This window comes from Aspergillus pseudotamarii (genome assembly GCF_009193445.1).
Source record: "Aspergillus pseudotamarii strain CBS 117625 unplaced genomic scaffold BDV38scaffold_7, whole genome shotgun sequence".
Taxonomy (NCBI): Eukaryota; Fungi; Ascomycota; class Eurotiomycetes; order Eurotiales; family Aspergillaceae; genus Aspergillus; species Aspergillus pseudotamarii.
This window is the reverse complement of record NW_022475021.1, coordinates 371,003-392,236: the sequence shown is the minus strand read 5'-3', so window position 1 is coordinate 392,236 and position 21,234 is coordinate 371,003. Positions and strand designations below refer to the sequence as shown.

Genomic DNA, 21,234 nt, shown 5'->3' with positions numbered 1-21,234 from the left:
GGGCAGGGACATGCTGTCATTTATTGGTCAGTGATGGGGAGAACCGAGGAGTGAGCCGCAGGCCTGTGTTCCTGCTCGCTCGGATAACGTTCCTACTTCGGGAAAACTGATGAAGGGCTCCAAGAATCGTCTCAGGGTCCAAGGGATGGTGGGCGGGAGATTAGCGCAGAAAGGTCACTTATACTGGAGGATTGCTGCTAGTGAAATATCTAAGTATATGAACTACTTATCCGCCGGATTTCGAGTCGCCTATATGATTACATTGCATGTTTATTCATTGACTTCTCGGCGTGGTTAGGGGAACTATAAAAGTAACGACTTAACTCACTTGTCCTGGATGTGTCTAGTTATTCATATTTATTTGGGTGTGTTCTCCAGGTAAGAATTAATGTCACATATTGCCCTACTAAACCGGATATGGTTGGCTGAGAGGACCCATTCTAGCTCTCCGATATGCATGCCTAGGGAACCTTTTGTACAGACTGTAGAGACGATGGACTCAGTATCCGGGTTACAGATCCAATCAGATAAGAACAAAAGCCGGCCGCGAGGCTGTGTATCCACTGTCTGGAGTCTAGGGCGTCGAGGCTGAAATATGGATATTGAACTCCCCAACAATCCAAGGGTTCAGCATCATCGAGAGCCTTCTCAGTACCTAGCGTCATCAATGCTGCTAGTAGAATATATGATGTTTGATATGGAGGAAGCCATCGCTAAACTTTGGTAGCTTCGGAAACCGAGATCATGGAGCAAATCTCCGCTGATTACTTTGATTCTATTGGTACTAATAATTTTGAGGCATAAGTACAGTACCAAGAAAAGATACACTCAGTTGAATAACCCCTAGCTAAAATAAAAGTTTAATGCCATTTCCTTGCGAATCTTCTCGCCAGCCTCGATGACCTCCTCAGCATCGTGGCGAACACTCCTCCATTTCTCTCTCAGCAAAGAGTACACATGGTTCAGGTTGGATATGTCCAGCCTGACTGTGTCATTCCCATCTTCCGGGGTTGTCTGCGTTACACTGAACTGCAGTTGACGGATATCTGGACAAGGTCTTAATATACTTTCCAACGCAGCATTTCCTGTGGGCCATACGTACCTGGTTTAAAGACTTTCTGATCAACGTCGTAATGGTAATAGATGTAAGTGAACAAATACTTGTTGTCAGCATCAGGCTGAGACGCAATTAGATCGGTAATGATGTTCAGGATGACCGAAAACTGAGCGGGCAGCAACTCCTGACCATAGAAATCTTTGAGCACATTTCGGATCTTTCCATTCACTTCGGCGACGTTTATGTCCTCCGAGAAGGGTCCGCTGTGGCTGTCTGCATTTTTAACGAGCCTTATGAAAATGATTCGTTATTGGAGCCCTGACCTCGAAGTCACCAATCGAGACGATTCTTTGAGCACTTACCAAGTAGTTTCGCTTGACTCCCTAAGATAATCAACTACCTTGGCTCGATAGTTAGTCCGTTTCACTCGGGAGGCCGTAGAATCATCACTGGGAAGTGATTTGTCCGCAATCCTGTGCTTAACCTGAACTTCTGTCTGACCGAGCTCCCATGCATTCCAAGACTGGATCTCGTCTTGTAGAGCTTGGATGTCAGGCTTTCTGTCATCTGGGAGGAAAGGAACAAAGTAAAAGAAAAGAAGGTTTGGGGTTCCATAGTCATTTGTAACGTCGACCGCTGGATCCTTGAGGATGCTTGTATGTTGTTTGTTTGACAACAGGGAAGGATCAACAGAAGGTAAATGAATGTATGGGGACATTGTGGAGGTTTGTGTTAAAGTAATATAAAGTGAGGACAGAGCTATGCGTTCGAGGCCTTGGTATTCAGCAGGATTGATAGGGTTAAATACTCCAATTCAAGCACTTATCACCGGGCCGATCGGAGGAAGGGAGGCATCTCTTATCCCCGTGATTAGAGTAAAGATTACGTGTTCTAGCTTCACTTTACCATTGTGTGGTATTTGTCCGATGGTTACTGCATCGCTATACGGAGCTCAGCTAAACCCTTGACGTATCCACTGTGCAGTGACGGGGCTTTTCCTTGAAATATTCCTGGTCCTGTGACGAAACACAAGGTGCTGTCCAAGACTGAACCCTATACGAAGGTGCCAGCTATCCAATCTATGTTCATGCTGGAGTCTTGACTAGTGCAAGGTGAGTAGCCCGTCCCAGCTATTAGTTCCTCCTGAGGTGGCAGGGCCATATAATGACGTACTGTACTGCAATGTCGGAACCGTCGTATGTTCAATGCTGCAAGCTCAGCTGAATAGATTAATCTAGGCAATCCTCCATGATGCGTCTTGGTCTGCAAGGGTTGGAAGAAAAGGGCATCTAACTGGGTACCCCGCGCACAGCGCGCTGGAAACATGCATGATGAAGTTTGAGATGTAATGGCACGAAGGAAGAAAGCTTGCTAGGCACCCAGTATTGGGCATCCGAAATGCCACACTGTTCTATTGCCTAACCTAGGAATGCAACGTACGATTGAATATCTTCCCTGGCGGGATTTGTATGCGGCGAGGTGTGGAGATACCTCCCATGCTTGGCAGACTTCACAGTTGCATCAATGGTACAGGGCTTTGTGGGAAATCTACTACATGCTATAGCAGGACCAGCTTTCGTGCGCATTGTCCACCCCTCTGGGGATCATTGGATTATGATCAAATACAGGGAGCGATTTGGCTTAGACGATATGCCGGCACTCTCTTCGTATATATTCCCAACAGAAATCACAAACACCACTACTATTCCGCCGTGAGACCCTATAATATGACTGGAGACATCATTTTATACGCAATGACCTGGGTCTAGGAAGGGTGGTAAATTGAATCATGGTAATTCAAAATTTGAACATTCGGTTTACGTTCGCCGCCCATGACCAGGGCGAATAGCAACTAGTAATACCAGGTCAAGCCGACGGTTCCCCATATTGGTCGGGTAATTGAACCGAGCAATCACCTCGCATCGCTCTATATGCATAACTCTGTGCAACCTAGACTCATCCTAGCAAGGCTTACACACCAACGGTCATTTCCGGGCTAATATACAGGTTCACGAGCAATGAGTGAAAGGGAGATCAGCTCTTCCGGTAGCCTGCATTTCTGTAAGCACATCAGCAAAAGTACACACGCATTGTTTTGCCGAGCAGAATACTGTCTCATTGGCGATTAATACATAAAGGTTGTACCCCACATAGTTCAGCTGAGCATCTTTCAGCCGGCCGCCAACGCCCACAAACAGGGGTGGTTTGTCCGGATGTTCCGGTATCACACTAAGCCAATGAAGCAGCGGCTGCCCGCTTGGATCCCTGTCTGTTGCATGCATAGAATACACGTTATTTATGCGGAAAACCGGTAAATGAGTGAGTACCAGCCAGTGTGATCCTATCTTTGATAATAATAGCACGCAGATATTCATTGCACGGCCGTGCATGTCTTGACAGGATACATAGACAGACACTTACGTGGCTTGCGTCTGGCTTCGTCCGGATGGCAAATGTTGTCACATATTTGCTGGGTGGCAAAGTATTGAATAGTGTGGGTTAGCCATTCCGCCTGTTATTCAACTGTACAATGATGTAGCATGGCTACTTGAACCGTACAATAAAAGCGTCCGAGACGAAGTATAAAGAGAGGCCATTCGAATCCTCCATGCCTTTCAATCAAATCAGAAACACACAAATTATCTCTTCCTTGAATAGATCATCTCATATTTGACAATTCAAAGCTTCCTTTCAATCGCTACAATGACTGCCTTCAAAAGTCAAAAGTTCTCCGCACTAGGAGAAATCCCCATTATTCTCCCCCCGCCGGGCAGCGGCTACAAGGATGAAGACAAGCCGAGCGATGCTGACATGGGAAAAGATGACCCAAACACCCGGAGCTACATCAATGTCAATGCGAACAAGATCCCTTCGAGGTTTCATGACCGTGTCTTGAAGCTCGAAGAAGCGATGAATCTAATGCAATCGTGGCTTGACACCCACGCTGGTATTCAGGTGAAACACCGAAAGGCCGATGGGACTCTGCCAAGTGATTCCAGTCCAGAATCAGGGCTAAAACGCTCTGACTACCGTAATAAGGTGGTCGACACCATTCTTAGCGAAGACTGTGCTTGGTAGGTCGATCATCGCTCCTGACCCACTGGTAAGGCCTGGTTTGACTTTAGATCGTTGTAATAGGGTTATGCACAATAATGAAGTCTATTCCGAGAACCACATTGACACTTCAAAGACTGAGTTCCACCTCAGCATGATCTCGGACATGCTTGTCGGTCTTCTTGATGGGATTACTGGCATCTCGAAGACCATCGAAGATGTGTTTTCTGGCCTTGCTAATCTGATCGTCGAGAACAAGAACCAGGTGCAGTCTCGCACTGTCTGGTCACTCTTTCACGTGTTCCTCTATGATGAGACCACAGATGACGTTCGGACATGTAGGTGACTTGCCTGTCCTCTGCCTTCCCAATTGATGAAGAGATGATGTCGCTAATAGTCTAATGCAGACTTCCGGATTATCAACTACTCGATCACTGCCGAGATGGTTGAGTATGTTTCCAACAAGACGACCCATCAAGAGGTCAAGATGGGCTTTAATTTCCACTTGACTGATCTTAGTCTGAACGAAAATGAGTGGGACAGAATCAAGGATGATGTTCAAAGGTTTATCGATGATACCGCTGCCAACCAGGTTGATCATCCGATTGACGGTGAAATCAGTGTTTAAGCCCGGTTGGCCGTCGTGGCTCGTCGCGGCATTAGATCTTAAACTATTGTCCGTTGAAGATTATCGGAGGATTCGCGTTATGTGGATATCTAACTCGGGTCTGCTGGCACTAGTCTAACTACGCATCCACTCGTTAGTATCCATAAAGATCTAGTTTTCTTGTACCATGTCTCAGCTTGATAAATATATCCTACTATGTAAGCTTTCCCAAAGCCAGCGGTGAAGTGTAAAATCAGTGGGTAAAGGCAATGTTGCTCTAGGTGAGACGTAGCAGTACGCAGGATTCTACTGTCAAGGATTTCTTACCTCCCACATTGATGGCTTCCAGATTCTACCAATGGTATGTAAGCATTAGATAAACTAGATTGATCCAGTTGGCCTAACTGGGAAGTGGTGGTCACGCTCTAATACAAGAATAAGTAATCTGCGTTCCTCTCAGCATGATCACCCAACGATCCACAACGAAACCCTCAGTCGGCTAGCTGGTGGGGACACTCAACTCTATGTCCACAATCATTGTGCTGCACCGTCAAACCAGGCTAACATAGCCGAGTGTTGTCTAGGATCAATAGAAACCTGGTCATTGCGCCTGCGCGGATTTTCGATAGATATTGCCATTGCAGCGAGCCATCCCGCTTTCAGGGAGCTGGGCGGGTATGTAGTACGGCCAACATGGCCAGTCACAGATTGCTTTTTTATCTTCTTCACATTGTACAGCCAGTACAAATTATTGTCGTATCCCGTATTATTCATTCACTTAGCGTGTGATGCGGACCAACAACGTCTTCCTGGCCACAGGGTGTGCTCATGGTGTGCATATCAACAACTTGAAGTACATCCTACTGCAACAAATGTTTTCGTAGCCAGTGAGCCACACCTCAGATTGATCAGAGGCCGTCGTGAGATACTATCAGGGGACCGCTGTTAAAGGCTTTATAAAGCAATGTTGATATTCTACGATTTACAAAGAATTAGATGATCATTTACGACAACTTGAGCTAGTATAGCCCTACAGCAAATGTTAACTCTATGTTGATTCCGTTCCTAGGCCACCTCACACGGCTGAGGCGGTTCCCGTGCGTGATATATAAGGTTGCACCACAAGTCGGGCAATTTAGATTAAGATCTTTTGATCTAGCTGGGCCTACAGACAACAAAGGGCTTCGAATATGGGGCCCTGCAACTGGTAACGACCCCTATGTTTGACTAATGATCTCCTAGGCCACAACGCAGGGCCCGGGGGTGGGATATACTCCCGGTAGTGTATGACTGAGCATAGGCCACAGTGGATGTGATTGGGTAGATCTCGGCTCAGTCTTGTGAGGAAAGTGGATCGGAATTCATTATCCAATGGAAGCTGAGGCCCTTTTCCTAGCGCGCTTGGTAGTAGGTGACTACAGAGGGCCAAGCATATTCTGTCGCATGGGGTAAGATACTGTACGATCATTGACACCAGCTCTGTTGGCAGGTGATCAATTTTTATGCCCCTGTAGCTCTTCGTCTCCAACTGCGCAGGCCAGGGATGCCAACCGGATGGCGACCAAGTAAAAAGACCACTGACGATACCCATATTGCTGGAATCCTTGTGGGCGCGAGCTCAGAAAGTGAGAGATAACAGGAGAATATCATAAACGTGTATCGAAATCATCTACCGCACATTACAGACGTTATCGTCATTCGGGTACGATGGGATGGCCTTTACGGCAATACGCATGACAATGACTCATGCCCGAAAGAAGAGGAAAAATGAGTACCTCAGGCCATATGTCCCATTGTTGCAGAAATTAGATCTGATGGGTCTCAGATATGTAGGTGTGGCAGTTTGAGGAGTTCAACTTGGTGGCTAATCTCAAGAACTACAGCCGTATTGGACAGCACCTGTACGAGCAATGCAATACCCCGGACTGCTATGATCTGTTCTCCCAAAACAATCCGACCACCTACCGCTTTTCCTTAATGGGAAAGGCTTGCGTTGCCCCAACACGTCCCGTTTGCCCCATAGTATGATGGCTCACTAAATGAGGCACTTCACCAATCAGTATCACTTGCCTACTTATCACATTGCTTTTGACTTTCTGGCCAGCGCCCGGAAAGCCCCATCGAAGGACGGATTGTTGGTCTTTTGGTGGGTTTCAAGGGCTCAGGGGGTTACTAGTTTACCTTACCATAGGAATGAAGACCACCCAATACAGCCCGTCAGACTTGTAGCCCAAATGGACCCCTGGTGGTATCGAGTGAATGCTATTCATACTGCTCAGCTGCTGCTCAGTCTAGGTAACTCGGTGTCTTTTCTGTTTAAACGCAGTCGGGATGTATTGGACTCTACTTATTATATCCTCATACCTATCAGCTCTCTCAGCTGGTGGATTACCCATGGCTAATTCAGAAGCAAAGCCTCAAAACACTGTTGTACCTGGTTCAAGCGTCGATCCAAAGGCTGAAACGTCGAAATTACATCTTTATTGTCAAGACTTTGTCATGTTGAATCCTCCTGATTGGGAAGCGTCTATGTCATACCCAGAGCCACAATCCAATTCACGGCCAGGTTCACCAGGTCCAGGGGGTCATGTACGTCGCGCAGATGCACCACCCCCGGTATTTTTAATGGGACGTTGTAAAATGCCAAACGGCAGAGATCGCCTCGTATCACTCAACCTGAACAAATGCCTTGGTTGGGATGATAATCGGAAAGCTTTCACTGCAGAATATGAGTATGTATCGCCCCTCCAACTGTCATAGGCTATGGCTATTATTTTTCCCATAATGTTATACCCAACGACTAACAGCGCCAGCGCACACGGAATCGCTAGAGGTCATTGCTGGGATTGTGGGTACAAAGAATATTTCAGTCCTACTTCTAAGTTTTCAATGGGATGCAAGTGTAGCATGAATACACGGTATCGGACACGGTGGGAGGTCAAGGAGTTTACTCAACGTAAGTATTCGACATGTAACAAGTCAGTAATTTGCTAATCGGTTTTGTAGCTGGAGTGATAGTGTATGACGAGAGAACAGGTCACATGGGCTGTCATGGATATTGGGGAAGTCTCCTGGGACCTTGGACAGATGACTAGGTTGCTTCTCTGGCTTCCATGATAGGCGTAAGGTTGATTGGTGTTATCATATCTGCGAGGGAGAGAGATTGGTGCGCAGTGGACGCTAATATGGGCATAGATGCTTCTCTCCATTATGATAATCATATTGTGTCTGTTCCTCCCAGTTAAGCCTGGTCGACTTTAGATGTGATGTATTGGTGACTCATTCCGAGTCTATCCACCGTGGGCACTGCCTGTGTTCGACAAAAGTGCTTGACACATAACATTTCAAAGCTGCATATGATAGCAATCCTATGGATATCCCACAAAGTATGCGTGTAGATGTCATAGAGACCCGATATGGCAGAGAAACACCTCTCAATCCTTGGTGGACTGAATTTCTTAGCTGCCCAATCACCCATCAAATTACCGTCTTTTGAGCCCTCAAGAGATCATAAACTCGTTCGAAATGAGCATAAACAACTGTATGAGACAAGCCACCTAGGAGGCTAAATATCTCGCCCATTCTGTGCCCATCTGCCGCAAGGGGCAGGGCACGAGGGACAGTCCTCACCGTAGTATACCAACTACCGGTCCTCAACTCAGGACTCGAGAACCTATATTAATCTCTACATGAGGCCTATATGTAAAGCTAGTTTCGTCTGATAGGTAAGCAATAATTAACCGTCACAGTACCTATCCGCCAAGCTACCCTACCGTGTTCAATAGTATTGAAATATATGCGTGTATCACTATTCGGTGTGCAACCTCTGTAAAATATGTGATTATTTAACTTCATTCTAACCGCCGCAATGTTAAAAATTATATATATCTGCAAGACTCTTGCTGGTTTGTGTGAGATAGGGCATTTCTTCGTCTCGCTCTCTGACATCGTTTAACCGGCGCTAGTGATTAATATATGGACGGGCTTTGACAGGCTGCTAACACCATAAACTAATTCCAACCCCGGCTCGCCTAGCGGCTCAGCGTAGACGGCCGTTATGTATTCTGTTTTATTTTGATTTCAATTTTTCGTTATTTTTCTGTGGTTACCCCACTGCTATCCCGATCCCTGCTTATGGGTCTTTTCACCTTCCCCGGGTGCGAGCCGTTGAACTTAACCCGCCCTAGTCTGCTTCTCTCTTTTCCTTTTGTCATTATCAAATCGTCTTGTATGCTCAATCCGATTTCTGTACACCACGTACAGCCGCCATGGCGCCATCTGTTTTCGATCTTGCTAGCACGTACGGGGCCCAACTGGCCCTGGTGTTGTTCCTAATGATTGTCCTGCGATTCTTTCACGAGATGTTGAAAGTACGCCTGCTCTTCTACCGACTGCGCAAGCTGGGCCTAGTATGTTAAATTCATGAACTTTCATTGTGACAAATGTCTTTGCTGATACCGACGGCCGCAGCCAATGCCCAAGTGGGATTTCGGAGCAGGTAATCTGCGGATGCTCCCAGACCTAATGAAGCGGCACCCCAAAGGATCCCAACAGTCAGAGGCTTTTACTCTCCTGTCCTACGAGTTTTCTAGCTTTGACAATTGCTTCTACATTGATGTGTGGCCATTCACAAAGCCCCTACTGGTGGTAAATTCCCCGGAACTAGCAGTCCAGGCCTGTCAAACATATGCACTACCTAAGCCTCCCGTCCTTGCGAAGTTCTTTGACCCCTTCGCAGGGGGGCCCAGCATTTTCACAACAAACGGGCCTGCATGGAAGCGTGCTCGGGGGCTGTTCAATCCAGCCTTCAGCGCAAGTAATATTCTCCAGCATACTCCCCATATTCTGGAGGAAGCCCAAGAGTATGTAGCAGTTCTCCGCGAGCATGCGCGCAAGGGCGATACCTTTACATTGGATAAAATGACCTGTGACTATGTCCTGGATATTATCGGACATGTGGCCATGTGAGTAACGTTTGTAATTAAGGACGTGAAGAGGCACACTAACACGAGGAACGGTAGGAAAGCACGCCTTCACTCTCAGCGCGGACGTAATCCAGTGGCGGCTGCATTGAGGAGCCAAGTCGAGTGGCATTGTCAAGATGAGGAGATGAATCCCTTCATCCGATGGAATCCCATGCGACCGATAATGCAATGGCACAACGGACGTACGATGAGCCGTTACATTGGGCTCGAATTAGATAAACGGTACGAGGACTGGAGGCAGCAAAAGCCATCAGCACGGGCAAATTCAATTATCGATATTGTGCTCGCTGAATACATGAGTACGCGGCCGGCAGGGACAACACTAGATCCTGAGTTTAAAGCATGGGCCACTATCCAACTCCGAACCTTCTTGTTCGCAGGACACGACTCAACTGCAGCGACGACTGTTTACAGCCTCTATCTATTGTCCAAGCATCCGAACATCCTTTCCAAGGTTCGCCGTGAGCATGATGCGGTATTTGGGTCAGATATTTCGGCTGCAACTGGCATCCTCAAACAGCACCCCGAGTTAATTAATCGGCTCCCGTATACTCTGGCGGTTATAAAGGAGACCCTCCGTTTATTTCCCGCTGCCTCTGCGTTGCGAGAGGGCCAGCCTGGTGTCTACCTGCAGGACAAGCATGGCACTAAGTACCCGACCGAGGGATTGTGTATCTGGGTGATACATGGGGGCATTCAACGTAACCCTAATTATTGGCCAGAGCCACATGCTTTCAAACCAGACCGTTGGCTGGTTGGACCAGACCATCCCTTATATCCTCCCAAAGGCGCTTGGCGTCCTTTCGAGCAGGGTCCTCGAGATTGCATCGGCCAAGCGCTGGCCCTCCTGGATATCAAGATCACACTGGTGCTTACTCTCCGCGAGTTCGACTTCCAGGACCAGTACGCGGAATGGGACCGTCAGCATCCCCGGTCCGGGCCGAAGACTGTCTTCGGCGAGCGTGCCTACCAGATTCCCCAGGGTGGGTCGCATCCTGTTGACGGGCTTCCGTGCCGGGTCAGCTTGCGGAATCCAGTAACGAAATAAGGGGCCTTGGGGAGAACCATGTTACTGTAGCTATGTCTTGGGTCGGCACCGAGCATGTTTGTAACCGTTAGACGTTATATTGCAAGTAATTCATGTATGTACATAAGGAGAACACAAACTGGAACAGACTCGGAGGCGTGTCTTGACAGCCCTGTCGCGCGTTGTTTTCATTCTTCCCGGTTGGACCCACCAGCCCTAAGTTGAAAATCCCTGTCCGCTACTCCGTAGACACCCTTCCTCCCATTTGCGCCAATTAAGGCAGTCTAATATACCCGAACCCTGCTTTTTGGATCCCCCTAACGCACTCTCCCCTAGCACTGATTCGTGGTTAGTCGTCGAACCACATGGCACGGTGTCATTGCTCGGGTGAACTTCCGATAGCTAGCGCCATGGCGCCTCCCCCATTGTCTGTCTCCGAGTCGCACTACTAAATATTTGAGGCTGTGTAATTATACGCTATTAGATAAAAGAAATATCACCAAGCATATGGGATCTTCCCAGGCCACGAATGGCGGTCGTAATTTGCCAACAATTCGTAAATCATCACCCATGTGACCCTGCTAGGGCCGGTTATGTTGGTTTAAATTATTACTTCCCCAGTCATATACTTGGCCCTGATATTGGAGACCGGTGCCGTTGCCTCGTGTAACCGAAATAACGGTGCGGAGAGCCTAGGCCCAACCTTGGTAGTCTAGGTTATTCTTCCCTTGCTGTTATCCGTTTCCTTATCTAAGTCAGTACACACCGTCACTGTGCGGCGAATAAACCCCTTCACATTGTATCGTGCGTTAATAGAATTTCCCGCGCACAGTACATGTCTGCCTCTGTGAGCGCTATTGTGGGTTGATATGAGTTGAACTCACAAACCGCGATCGCGGAATGCCTGTTCTACTCCGTAACGGACACCAACCTAGCGTTGGAAGAATGGGTGTCAGTCTTGAGTTGGCTATAGGAGATAGCTCTGTACCGCTCGCATCCCTTAAGGACTATGTATACTATGTATCATGGCTAATGGATGACCCTTAGTGCGCACATAGGTTAGATTTGGAAGGCTTCATCGAGCGTGTACCTCACATGGATCTGTCTAAGGCTTTCACCAAGGTCACCGAACATCCGGCAGATTACGCTGTTGTTGACGTAGATACTCGCTGGACGGAAGGATCCAGGACTGCACATTCCAGAGCCACATTTGTGTTTATGTCGCCTATCTGAAGCATCCGACCCCAGTGGCCATCTGAGAGAGGTTCACTAGGTTTGGGGAAATTTCTGATCATTCGGGTGGGGCTAGGGTATCATTACCCGCGATTATCATTTGCTACTTGAAATTCATTGAAGCAGGGAAAGAACAATAATGGCTCAGAGGGACATCTCGGGGGCGCAACAGTACTGTAGGGCTTCTCTGCGATGGAGTGAGCAGCCTGAGTACCCTAATGGAGCTTGCAGGGGGCCGGTGGGGGAGGGAAAGAACAGGAATTATTCAAGTCATGATCGCGAAACTCCAGTCATCGTTATTCTATTTTGGTGGTAGGTACTACTCGCGTGGACCAATTGACCTGTTCTTCGGGCACGAAATGCTCGTCAGATTTTAGCGCGCCGTTAGCAGCACAATGGAGTGGTAAACGTCCCTCGCTAGCATAGCGCGATACCATTGACATACCATGATTACCTGGACGATCAAACAGCGCTGGGCTGCCCTCTGCTTTCCAGAACCTGCTATCAATATGAACCTTGGTCGTATCCTAAATGAGGTTCCTTTCTTCAAGCATTTCCGGATATTCTTCCCTTCCATGTTCACTAGCCCTGCATCTATGAGGAGTTTCACTAATCCATACCTAGTCCTCGAGATTGCCGGACGGAGCACGGCGTGGTCCAGCTCTGGAATTAGGCTGAAGTTCTCCTTGCGTACGACCTGATTCCAGGAGCAGGCATCAACGGTTTCTGGCCGCAACCATTCTTCTCATGTCGGGCCGCAGAGCGGTTCTTTATCCAACATCTAGACACCAACGGCAGCCCTAAGGCCTTTGGAGAAGTATCGCATTAATGAAGCCACACCGTCGCGCTCAATCACTGCGCAAGCAGTCTAATAAAGTCAGTCTTATAAAAGATAAAACCGTCCATATCGATGGGTGGGCTGTTATATGCTGCCCGTCTGTGAGAGTAGTATTCGTGGAAGTGGGTATATGCCATTTGGTATCAGTATCACAGTCCCATCTTATGTATCATTCTGGAGCAGTGACAGTTGGGCATTGAGATGGAGAATAGTTGACCATGAATGGAGAAAAAGGAACATAGCAGAAAGGAATGGGACGCAGCTTAGCATCGTTCTGGTATACTTCATTGAGGCGGGGTTAAACCTACCTGTAAGTACTACAGGAGTTCAATGTCCCCAGGCTTCAACGAAGATATTAAGCTTCTCTCTATCTTCACAGTGGATATTGCGACAAGGACGCGCTTCCATTAGATGAAGATGCTCAGAGTGAAGGTCCATCAAACCGCAGATAACGTATATAAATTGAGAGTCAGTGTGGTGCCTTCCCATGCGCTGGTACCTATACCACCGAAACAATCGTATCCCAATTCGTTTCACACCCATCGCATTCATTATAGCGCTCGCAACCTTGATGTACATCAAGATCAGTTCTCGACACTGCAGTCATGTTCATCTTCACGCTTTACTACAGCTGTCTTGCGTAAATTGATCTATCAGATAGCTACAGCTCCATGGATCTCGACACCATCGCACCCCGCCTCGATCATACTCTAACGTCTTACAATCTCATATACTATTTTGTCTTTAGTCTATAATATACTCAAGTATCAATTGAATGATTCTTATTAACATTAGCTCCTTACCACCCTTACAGAACTGGTAACTAGAGGGAATACCGCCTCGTTGTGCTATTACATTCTGTCAACACCTTGGGGACTATTATTTTTAGCAAGCTTTTCCGGGTTCCAAGGACTAAAGGGCCTTGAAGCAATCTACTTATACCTGGCATAGGATACGATCTATACATGGGAAAACCCCATGAGATACAAAGAAGAATAGGTTCATTGTTCCTAGGATTGTACAGGAGGACCTTGTGAGGCTGTACGTAGATATAAGTTTGACTCAAGACGTTATAATTATTAGGCCACGCAACTACTGCAGTGGTAGCTTTCACTCACGGTGCGCACTTGGTGGGGTCTGACGATTGTTCGATAGAATAACAACTGTGCTCAGAAGACGGACCGTCTAAGAATTGATAGGCCACTTCATGCAGCCACGATGGTTGTTTGAGAATCCTTGCTCTAGGCCTGGCAGATAGGCACCAAGCACGGCTACGTGTGTCACTTTCCGAACACGAGCAGAATTTCCGCAGCCGCGGTTCCTCGGGTCAGCATTAGCCCTACTGGTGGTATTGTTTCCAACGTGGAAGTGATCCCATGCATTTCCCGATGATACCAGTGTTAGCGGCGTTGAGGATCTCGGGAATTTAAAGTTCGATGCTCCCGACAAGCCTGATCGGTTGGAACTGCAAGGGAATATCGTAAAAGTCGTCTGGGGTCTAGGCTCAAGGGCTCCAGGAGGCCGCCCAAGACAACTGCCTAATTAGTGTTAGGGCTTATATGCGTGCTTGCATAAATTTGGTTCTTTTTTTATTACGCGGCAGAATTTACACTCACCATATCATTATTTCTGACCTTCTATACTAAAAAGCCTAATTTTTATATCCTATCTTGACTATAAAAGAAATATTATAACTTATCAATTCTCTAGCCTATTAAGTCACGTTATCAAAACAGAAAAATAAGGAGCACTGAGTAATTACTCCAGAGTCCTACCTTGCTGACCGTACTGGGCCTCGCTCATCCCAGGATTCCCACTTATAGGTCTTCCTCTCCTGCCTCGGCATCAAAAACTCGGCTCTCTGATCTGCGGGGTTGTCCGAGCTGTACCACTCGAGACGGCAACTCCGTAGTGCGTAGCATTTGGGCCGCTGAATCGTGATCAAGCAATAGATCAATATCATGATGTTCACGGCTCACTCCAGAATAGGTGGTCTAGGGTACCTAGCGCCTTCGCGGAACTGCAGTTACGTAGGCACCCATATAGTACAGAGGACCAACCAAATCGACCAGATCAACCACTTCTTCGCCTCTAACATTCTGACAAAATATAAGATACAGAAGGCCTGGAAATCAAAACAGAATTCTTGCGTCTATAGCCCAAAGGGACATAGAATGGCTTCTGTCTTGAAAGTACATATGATATATCTCTAGTAGCCTCTCCACATTTGAATATGATACGGTCGTGCACGGACTAAAAACAACCTCTGGAGGAGATATTCCTCCTCCTCCTCGTCGTCCTCCAGCTCGAGTACACACTTTCTGGTCAACATATTGAACTCATTGATTAAATAGGCAATAAGTGTGGTAGCTACCATGAATTGGATGGACTCGGCACCCTTCCAGCCGTGTGTGCACTATATTCAGGCCCCAGGCCGCGCAATACAGCGATTCAAGTTAGCGAACTGCGCGTCGAGTCACGGCTGCCGACGGTCGTCGCCACCGCCACCTTAGATCAACAACAGTTGCTTCGTGGCACCCATGTGGCTGGTGCCCATGCCGTCTGCTGGCAATGACGGCCCGGCTGTTAAGGCTGTTGGGGGTCTGCCAGACATGACTATGTCGTTGTTAGTATTGCTGCCGCCGAAGAGGGACCCCAGGTTGAAGGTTTTGAGGTACTCGATGCTTGATGTTGGGCACTAAATGGGCTGACAATGCTGCAAGTATCTGGCGGCAGCCCGCCACAGCGAGTGATTGTTTCGGCCGAGGCCAAAGCCTGCGGTGTTGCTGTGATATTTTGTTGCTGTGGTGGTATCATGAAGTGTGGCCAGGCTACTCACTAGCATGTAATTGCCAAGGAGGGCTACTGGATTGTGGCTCCTGGGAGGGCGGGAGGGCGACGCCCCTGTAGTGGGCAAGTTGTCTTTGGTCTCGTTGCATGCGTTACGTGAGGATTGTAGACGGATCCTCTCTCTGTCGTATGTCATTATAAAAGTGTTTTGGTGGGCGCGCTCAGCACGGTGACGTGGGTGGAGAAAAATATTATAGTTCCCCTCCTAGTGGCAGGTTTGATACTCTGAATGCCTGCTACCGCATTACAATAATACCATACTTACGAGTCCCTCAATTGTATTCGGCTAGCCCGACAGTTAGCTAGTTCACTAATTATGCATGTCGTAAATGCAACATCGTAATCCACCGAGATGTGGATTCTCGCCGCGGCCACTACAACTACCAACACCATTAAATCCAATTAATCCCAACCATATATCTAACTATTCCAGAGCCACTGTACCGGGAAAAATCGGGTCCGGGAGACAGAGAGGTCGTTTGGTTAGGCTGCTCATTAACATGGGTACCAACCTGCTTAACGCGATTCTCACCATTATGTCTCAAAACGCCGCTCATACCCTACCATAGCATGTGCCTTGCTTTCTTCTTATATTTCTGCTTACCTCGGACCCGCAATGCCTTGATTTCCTTTTTTTGGAATACTTTTGGCATTCATCGCTAGTGTATGCACAGCTCTTGTCATGATGCCGAGGACGAGCAATTGGACTGCTACTCCCCTTGGTCACGAAAACGCAACATTCTAAAATGGCGCTAAAGTACTCGAGGTCTCTTGAGTGGTCTACTTACCCTGCACAATAATATACATTTCCTGGTACTCGGCTTTTCGCTGATGATCAGCACTAAGTATGTGTATTGCGAATACATGGCGCTAGCGACAATTCAAGACCTCTTGGCGATATAAGAGTTGCGTTTCTGTGGCTTAGCCGGGTACTAGAAAAGCTTCCCTCTTATGCCAAAACTATTCTCCGGGTTGTGGATATTCTGGTACTACTGACGAATAATTTTCTTTTACATAATGCGTATCGTTAGATTTCCTTTTTTTTTTTTACTTAACGGTTACAACCTATAGGCCCACAATTGAATTAGAGGATAGGCGCCATTGGCAAAGAAAAAAAGCGGCCGCGAGGTACTTATACGGAGTACTCAGGTCCCCACTCAAAGCTGACACTTTGAGAAAAGTACATATCCACAGATAGACCTCGCTTTCTCGGGTGCCTACGGGCTTACCCACGAACCGAGTAATGATCCATGCGTTAGTCTGTACCTATATTGCGGGACTAGCATGGTAATGCAGCCTATAACATTCAGGAAATTTTGTCAATGCACATCTTTTGTGGAGATTCAATTTTCTAGACGGGGTTCGGGGGCCGAAACCCGAGAGGTCTCTAACGGTTATATCCATGTATACCACGTTGTATGCGGCTAACCGCAGAATTGGATCGTTCCGTATAAATAAATAATACTTTCTCCTCCATTCCACTTGATGGGGTCTAACCCTGCCTAGTAGTTCCCATGGCACTCACGAGTCCGAGGTCAGATTGACTCACTCTCCCGATACGTAGCGAAGGTACGGAGTAGGGTCTAGACCATAGAGGGCAATGCCACATATATCTACTTGTGGCAAAGCATTGGCAAACAGGAATGTTACTAGCAGGGATCAATCACGCCGGTTATCAATGATGATTGGATACCAGTCCGTATTGGTGGTTCGTTATTGTCCTGCCTGTGACAAGAGGGGTATGAACAGGGTCGAGGTAAAGGACTGGGGAAGGCACAGACGCCCAGCTCGAGATTGCTTATTTATCAAGGTAGCCCACCAGTTTATCACAGGATATCGTGGCTGGCCTAAGCCTCAGAGTTCCACCGTTGAAGATCCAACTAATTGTATGAACTCCATCTTGTCCGGAGTTTAGTAATTGGTATATGCTTCCTTCCAAAACAGCACCAATAAAATGAGTATATTATCCGAGGCATGATTCAACAGGATTGACTTGCTTATAAATACCCCTGACCGGATACGAATAGGATATACAAGGCCTGATCTAGGGTTACATATTACGAGGTTTTCACCCACCTGCAGCCCTACAAACCATGTCTCTCGGGTCCTGCAGATACCTAGGTAACTAAATATCCGAGTGTTAAACGTGGAGAAGAATACACTAGACCACATAGCTTTCTATCCACTCTCCCGAGAGCAGATAAACGTAGGACGATAGAACAAGGAGGAGCAGCAATAGAAGAAGAATAACAGAGGAACAGAAAGAAACTAAAAGTCCTGGTGGTCGGTTTGAATCCCTTGACTGGAGCTTCAGCAGGTATAGGGACTTTAGGCTGCATGTAAGCAGAAGTAGGAAACAACCACTGGTTTGAACTCATCCTAAAATCTGACATTGGCACGCAACCCATCCGAGTCACCGGTATCATCGGGCAGAATCCATAGCATGGTATTAACATGCGGCTCAGGATATCTATATATGCTACTGCGGAGTATATGAAGCCTCCGGACAATGTAAAATACTATGTACCTAGTTTACTAACACTTCGAACGCACTATATATCAGTCAATTAGATTTGTTTTACTAGGTTCCATCCAGTACATTGTCCACCAATAATAGTGGCCTATTTAAATGGAATATTGATTAGTCCAATTGATGCTGAAAGTATTTACTACGTACCGCTTTAATAATTTAATCCTGCAGTAGTTCACCACTTCTATCTGCAAGTACTGTAATCGCTAAGTTGAAGCACTAAGATTGGGGCCTAGTCTCTGAATATCTAAACAATGCTGCTATAAATTGTAATAGTCATGACCACTAAGATATATAGTTAAGCTATAGGCGTAAAAGTTTCATATTGAGTATCCTACGCAATACTATATTCTAGGGTTTTTAGTAAAAACCTAAGATAAGAGGTGGGTGGCAGGCATGGTGGAATAAAAAACGTGTAAGATTTTAGTAAATTTGCGCCAAATCCCATGTATTGTCGTGTCCGTTCGCTTAATTAGTCCGTCTTGATATGCAACCCCTCCTGTCATTAGCGTACTCGATCACCCTGTTCGGCAGTCTTCCTCGAACATCGCCCGCTATCCTAGCAAGTAGCTTACTCTATATATAAAATAATGTAGACCTCGAGAAGGACCAGAGGTATACACACAACCAAAGCGAATCTAATCATTGTCACCGTTTCAATGTGCAGCATCCACTCGAGGATTTGGGGCTTGCCATGGCTGCCGCCTCGGCGATCAGTCTCGGGGGCGAAGGATCTGGAGATATACGCTAGAAAAGTTAATACGTGTGACTTGATTGAATACGAAACGCCCAGATGGCTTAGGATGCGATCAAGCATTTCCGTTGGTCCTCATAAGATCTCTTACCTGCGCCTGAAGACTTGTGAATCTCATCGAGTTGATTGCTATATACGCGCGCCTCGTTTACTCTGGCTCGACGCTCGCGGCGTCGCTTACATAACTCGCGACTTTAAACTGTACCTTGTTCGTAGAGAATTCTAGCATAAACATCAGCCCAGCGCCAAACGGTCACCTGCAAACTGGCCTTGATCGTCATATTGTGAAATGAATACACCGGGACACTGCGGCAGCATGCCGATGCGATGGAACAGAGAAGAAGACGAGATTTTACGGGCTTGCGTTGACGAGTACAGTGAGTTATGCTTCATTAATTAACTAATAGCCGTGGGATTGGGGAATTAGACTACCAACCCGTCTTCAAAGCGTGGCTGATGTTGGCTGTTGGTAGCGGAACTGGGCCGTTCGACAGATTGGAACCGTGTGGCCGCGAAGCTCCCCTTCCGGACCAACAAAGACTGCCGTAAGAGATGGCTCAACCACGTGTGCGGCAGCCTGAAGAAGGGGCCATGGGGGGCCGATGAGGACATGGCCTTGCGTGAAGCTGTCGGACGACACGGTCGAAAGTAAGTAAGAACTTGTTGTGCCAGGAGTTTGCTCAAGCTAACCAAATACTCTGTTCGGCACAGGTGGACGCTGGTTTCCAGGGACGTTGGATCGCGATCTGCTGACCGTAAGAAGACGCTGCCTTTAATTAATTGATTTTGCCAAGTTACGATTATTCGCTAACTATATGGCTTCAAGAATGTGCCAAGCGGTGGCAGCATAACCTAGATCCCCGATTGGATCATCAGCAGTGGACTCCTAAAGAGGTATATATGCCTCGAAGATATCCCTGCACTGTGACTGAAGTCTAACCGCTGAGGTTGCCTACAGGATGAGCTTCTTATAGAGTCGGTCGATCGCTACGGTCGTGAATGGAGGAAGATCCAAGAGAAACACTACAGCACCCGGTCAGCGAATGACTTGAAGAATCGGTTCGTCTTGCCCTTAGCTAACCTGTAACTCTGCTGATTCCACGTTGCAAACTAGGTTCAGCATTCTCTCCAAAAGGATTACAAGCAGAGCCTCTTCGAGATCCGGACTCGGCCATCACTGTTCCTCCTCCCCTGTTGTTGTCAGTGACCCGAGCCAAGAGGGCACGAGTCCGGACACGAATCCAGGAACTCCATTCTGCCTGGACCCGAATCTCTTACCTGAAGAGGGCTGGGAGGGCGTCTATAACCCTGAGGATCCGCAGGCCGATGTGAGGGAGAGTATGCGGCCAACTACCAACATGCAACAACAAAGGGAACAGCAGATGCGACCCCAGAAGCAGGCTGTAGCGCTGCCCCCACTCAACCATGACGACCAGTCGATGGCTATTGATGATGTGGAACAGTCCCCCGCCCCTTCGGCCTTTTCTTGGAACATAGGCACAACATCATCCACGACAACAGGGTCAGATCCATTTACCCACGGGGACTTCCTAAGCTCCATGCTTTCCAACGGCCTCGCTGCTATGTCGTCTGACCCTTATCATCACATCCAGACTGATGCTGGTGATCGCAACGGACTTGGCAGCAGTAGCAGCCACGTGGGAGGCCCGGTACCCGGTTCTGACACTATTGATTTAGTTCCGGATGGCATGAAAAACGACCAATTGCTTTCGCTACTGACTCACAGAGCGAGTAGATTGCGGAACTGCAATCCGGGTGGCAGCATCTGTATTCAGGCCTCGGGATGCGACAGAGAGGTTCTGAATTATGTGCTTGACGTGTTGCTACCTATTCGACATTTAGTAAAGATGGAGATCAACATGTGACTTGAATTTCTTCTTTCTTGGTCTTCAATACGAGTTTGCTTTGTATCTAGATTTGATATTTCACCACACCTAAGTCCTGATAGAACGAACATATAAATAGATTCACCCCTAGTTAGGTGTTCAGACCAAACAGGTTCACAGCCATGGAACATCTCTCTCTATCTCGTCTACAAAGTCTATAGCCTAGGGCCCTTGTGCGGAGCTAACATGCGGAGTTAACATGCGCATTTCACACTCAAAGGGTACCATATCTCCGCAGCGAATAATCTTGCACTGCGTATTTGGTCTCGTCGGGACCGGTATATTCTCCTGTCTTTTCTTTTTTCTTTCTTTCTTTCTTTCTTTTTTTTTTTTTTTGCCTTTTCGCCCCTACTCAAAACTTACAAGGCAAGGTCTACGCGGCTCCAAAGAGA

General features: G+C 47.3%; 4 protein-coding genes across 4 annotated transcripts; 3 read left to right on the top strand and 1 right to left on the bottom strand.

Annotated features, from left to right (window-relative positions):
* Window positions 1-843: 843 nt before the first annotated feature.
* Window positions 844-1,775, bottom strand: BDV38DRAFT_278972 (uncharacterized protein; the record flags this gene model as incomplete). The annotated part of the gene is made up of 3 exons (XM_032058874.1): window positions 844-1,046; window positions 1,103-1,326; window positions 1,420-1,775. 3 exons carry the CDS (start codon window positions 1,773-1,775, stop codon window positions 844-846), a joined length of 783 nt encoding a protein of 260 aa, XP_031917681.1.
* Window positions 1,776-3,654: 1,879 nt separating this feature from the next.
* Window positions 3,655-4,831, top strand: BDV38DRAFT_237238 (uncharacterized protein). Its single transcript, XM_032053553.1, has 3 exons — window positions 3,655-4,131; window positions 4,196-4,449; window positions 4,519-4,831. Exons 1-3 carry the CDS (start codon window positions 3,761-3,763, stop codon window positions 4,737-4,739), a joined length of 846 nt encoding a protein of 281 aa, XP_031917680.1. The 5' UTR covers window positions 3,655-3,760; the 3' UTR covers window positions 4,740-4,831.
* A 4,155-nt stretch (window positions 4,832-8,986) lies between these two features.
* BDV38DRAFT_296281 (cytochrome P450) lies at window positions 8,987-10,955 on the top strand (the record flags this gene model as incomplete). Its single annotated transcript, XM_032062902.1, has 5 exons — window positions 8,987-9,127; window positions 9,189-9,365; window positions 9,549-9,682; window positions 9,740-10,686; window positions 10,879-10,955. 5 exons carry the CDS (start codon window positions 8,987-8,989, stop codon window positions 10,953-10,955), a joined length of 1,476 nt encoding a protein of 491 aa, XP_031917679.1.
* Window positions 10,956-19,251: 8,296 nt separating this feature from the next.
* BDV38DRAFT_278969 (uncharacterized protein) lies at window positions 19,252-20,821 on the top strand (the record flags this gene model as incomplete). The annotated part of the gene is made up of 6 exons (XM_032058873.1): window positions 19,252-19,312; window positions 19,409-19,583; window positions 19,647-19,690; window positions 19,762-19,829; window positions 19,894-19,994; window positions 20,050-20,821. 6 exons carry the CDS (start codon window positions 19,252-19,254, stop codon window positions 20,819-20,821), a joined length of 1,221 nt encoding a protein of 406 aa, XP_031917678.1.
* Between the last annotated feature and the right edge of the window lie 413 nt (window positions 20,822-21,234).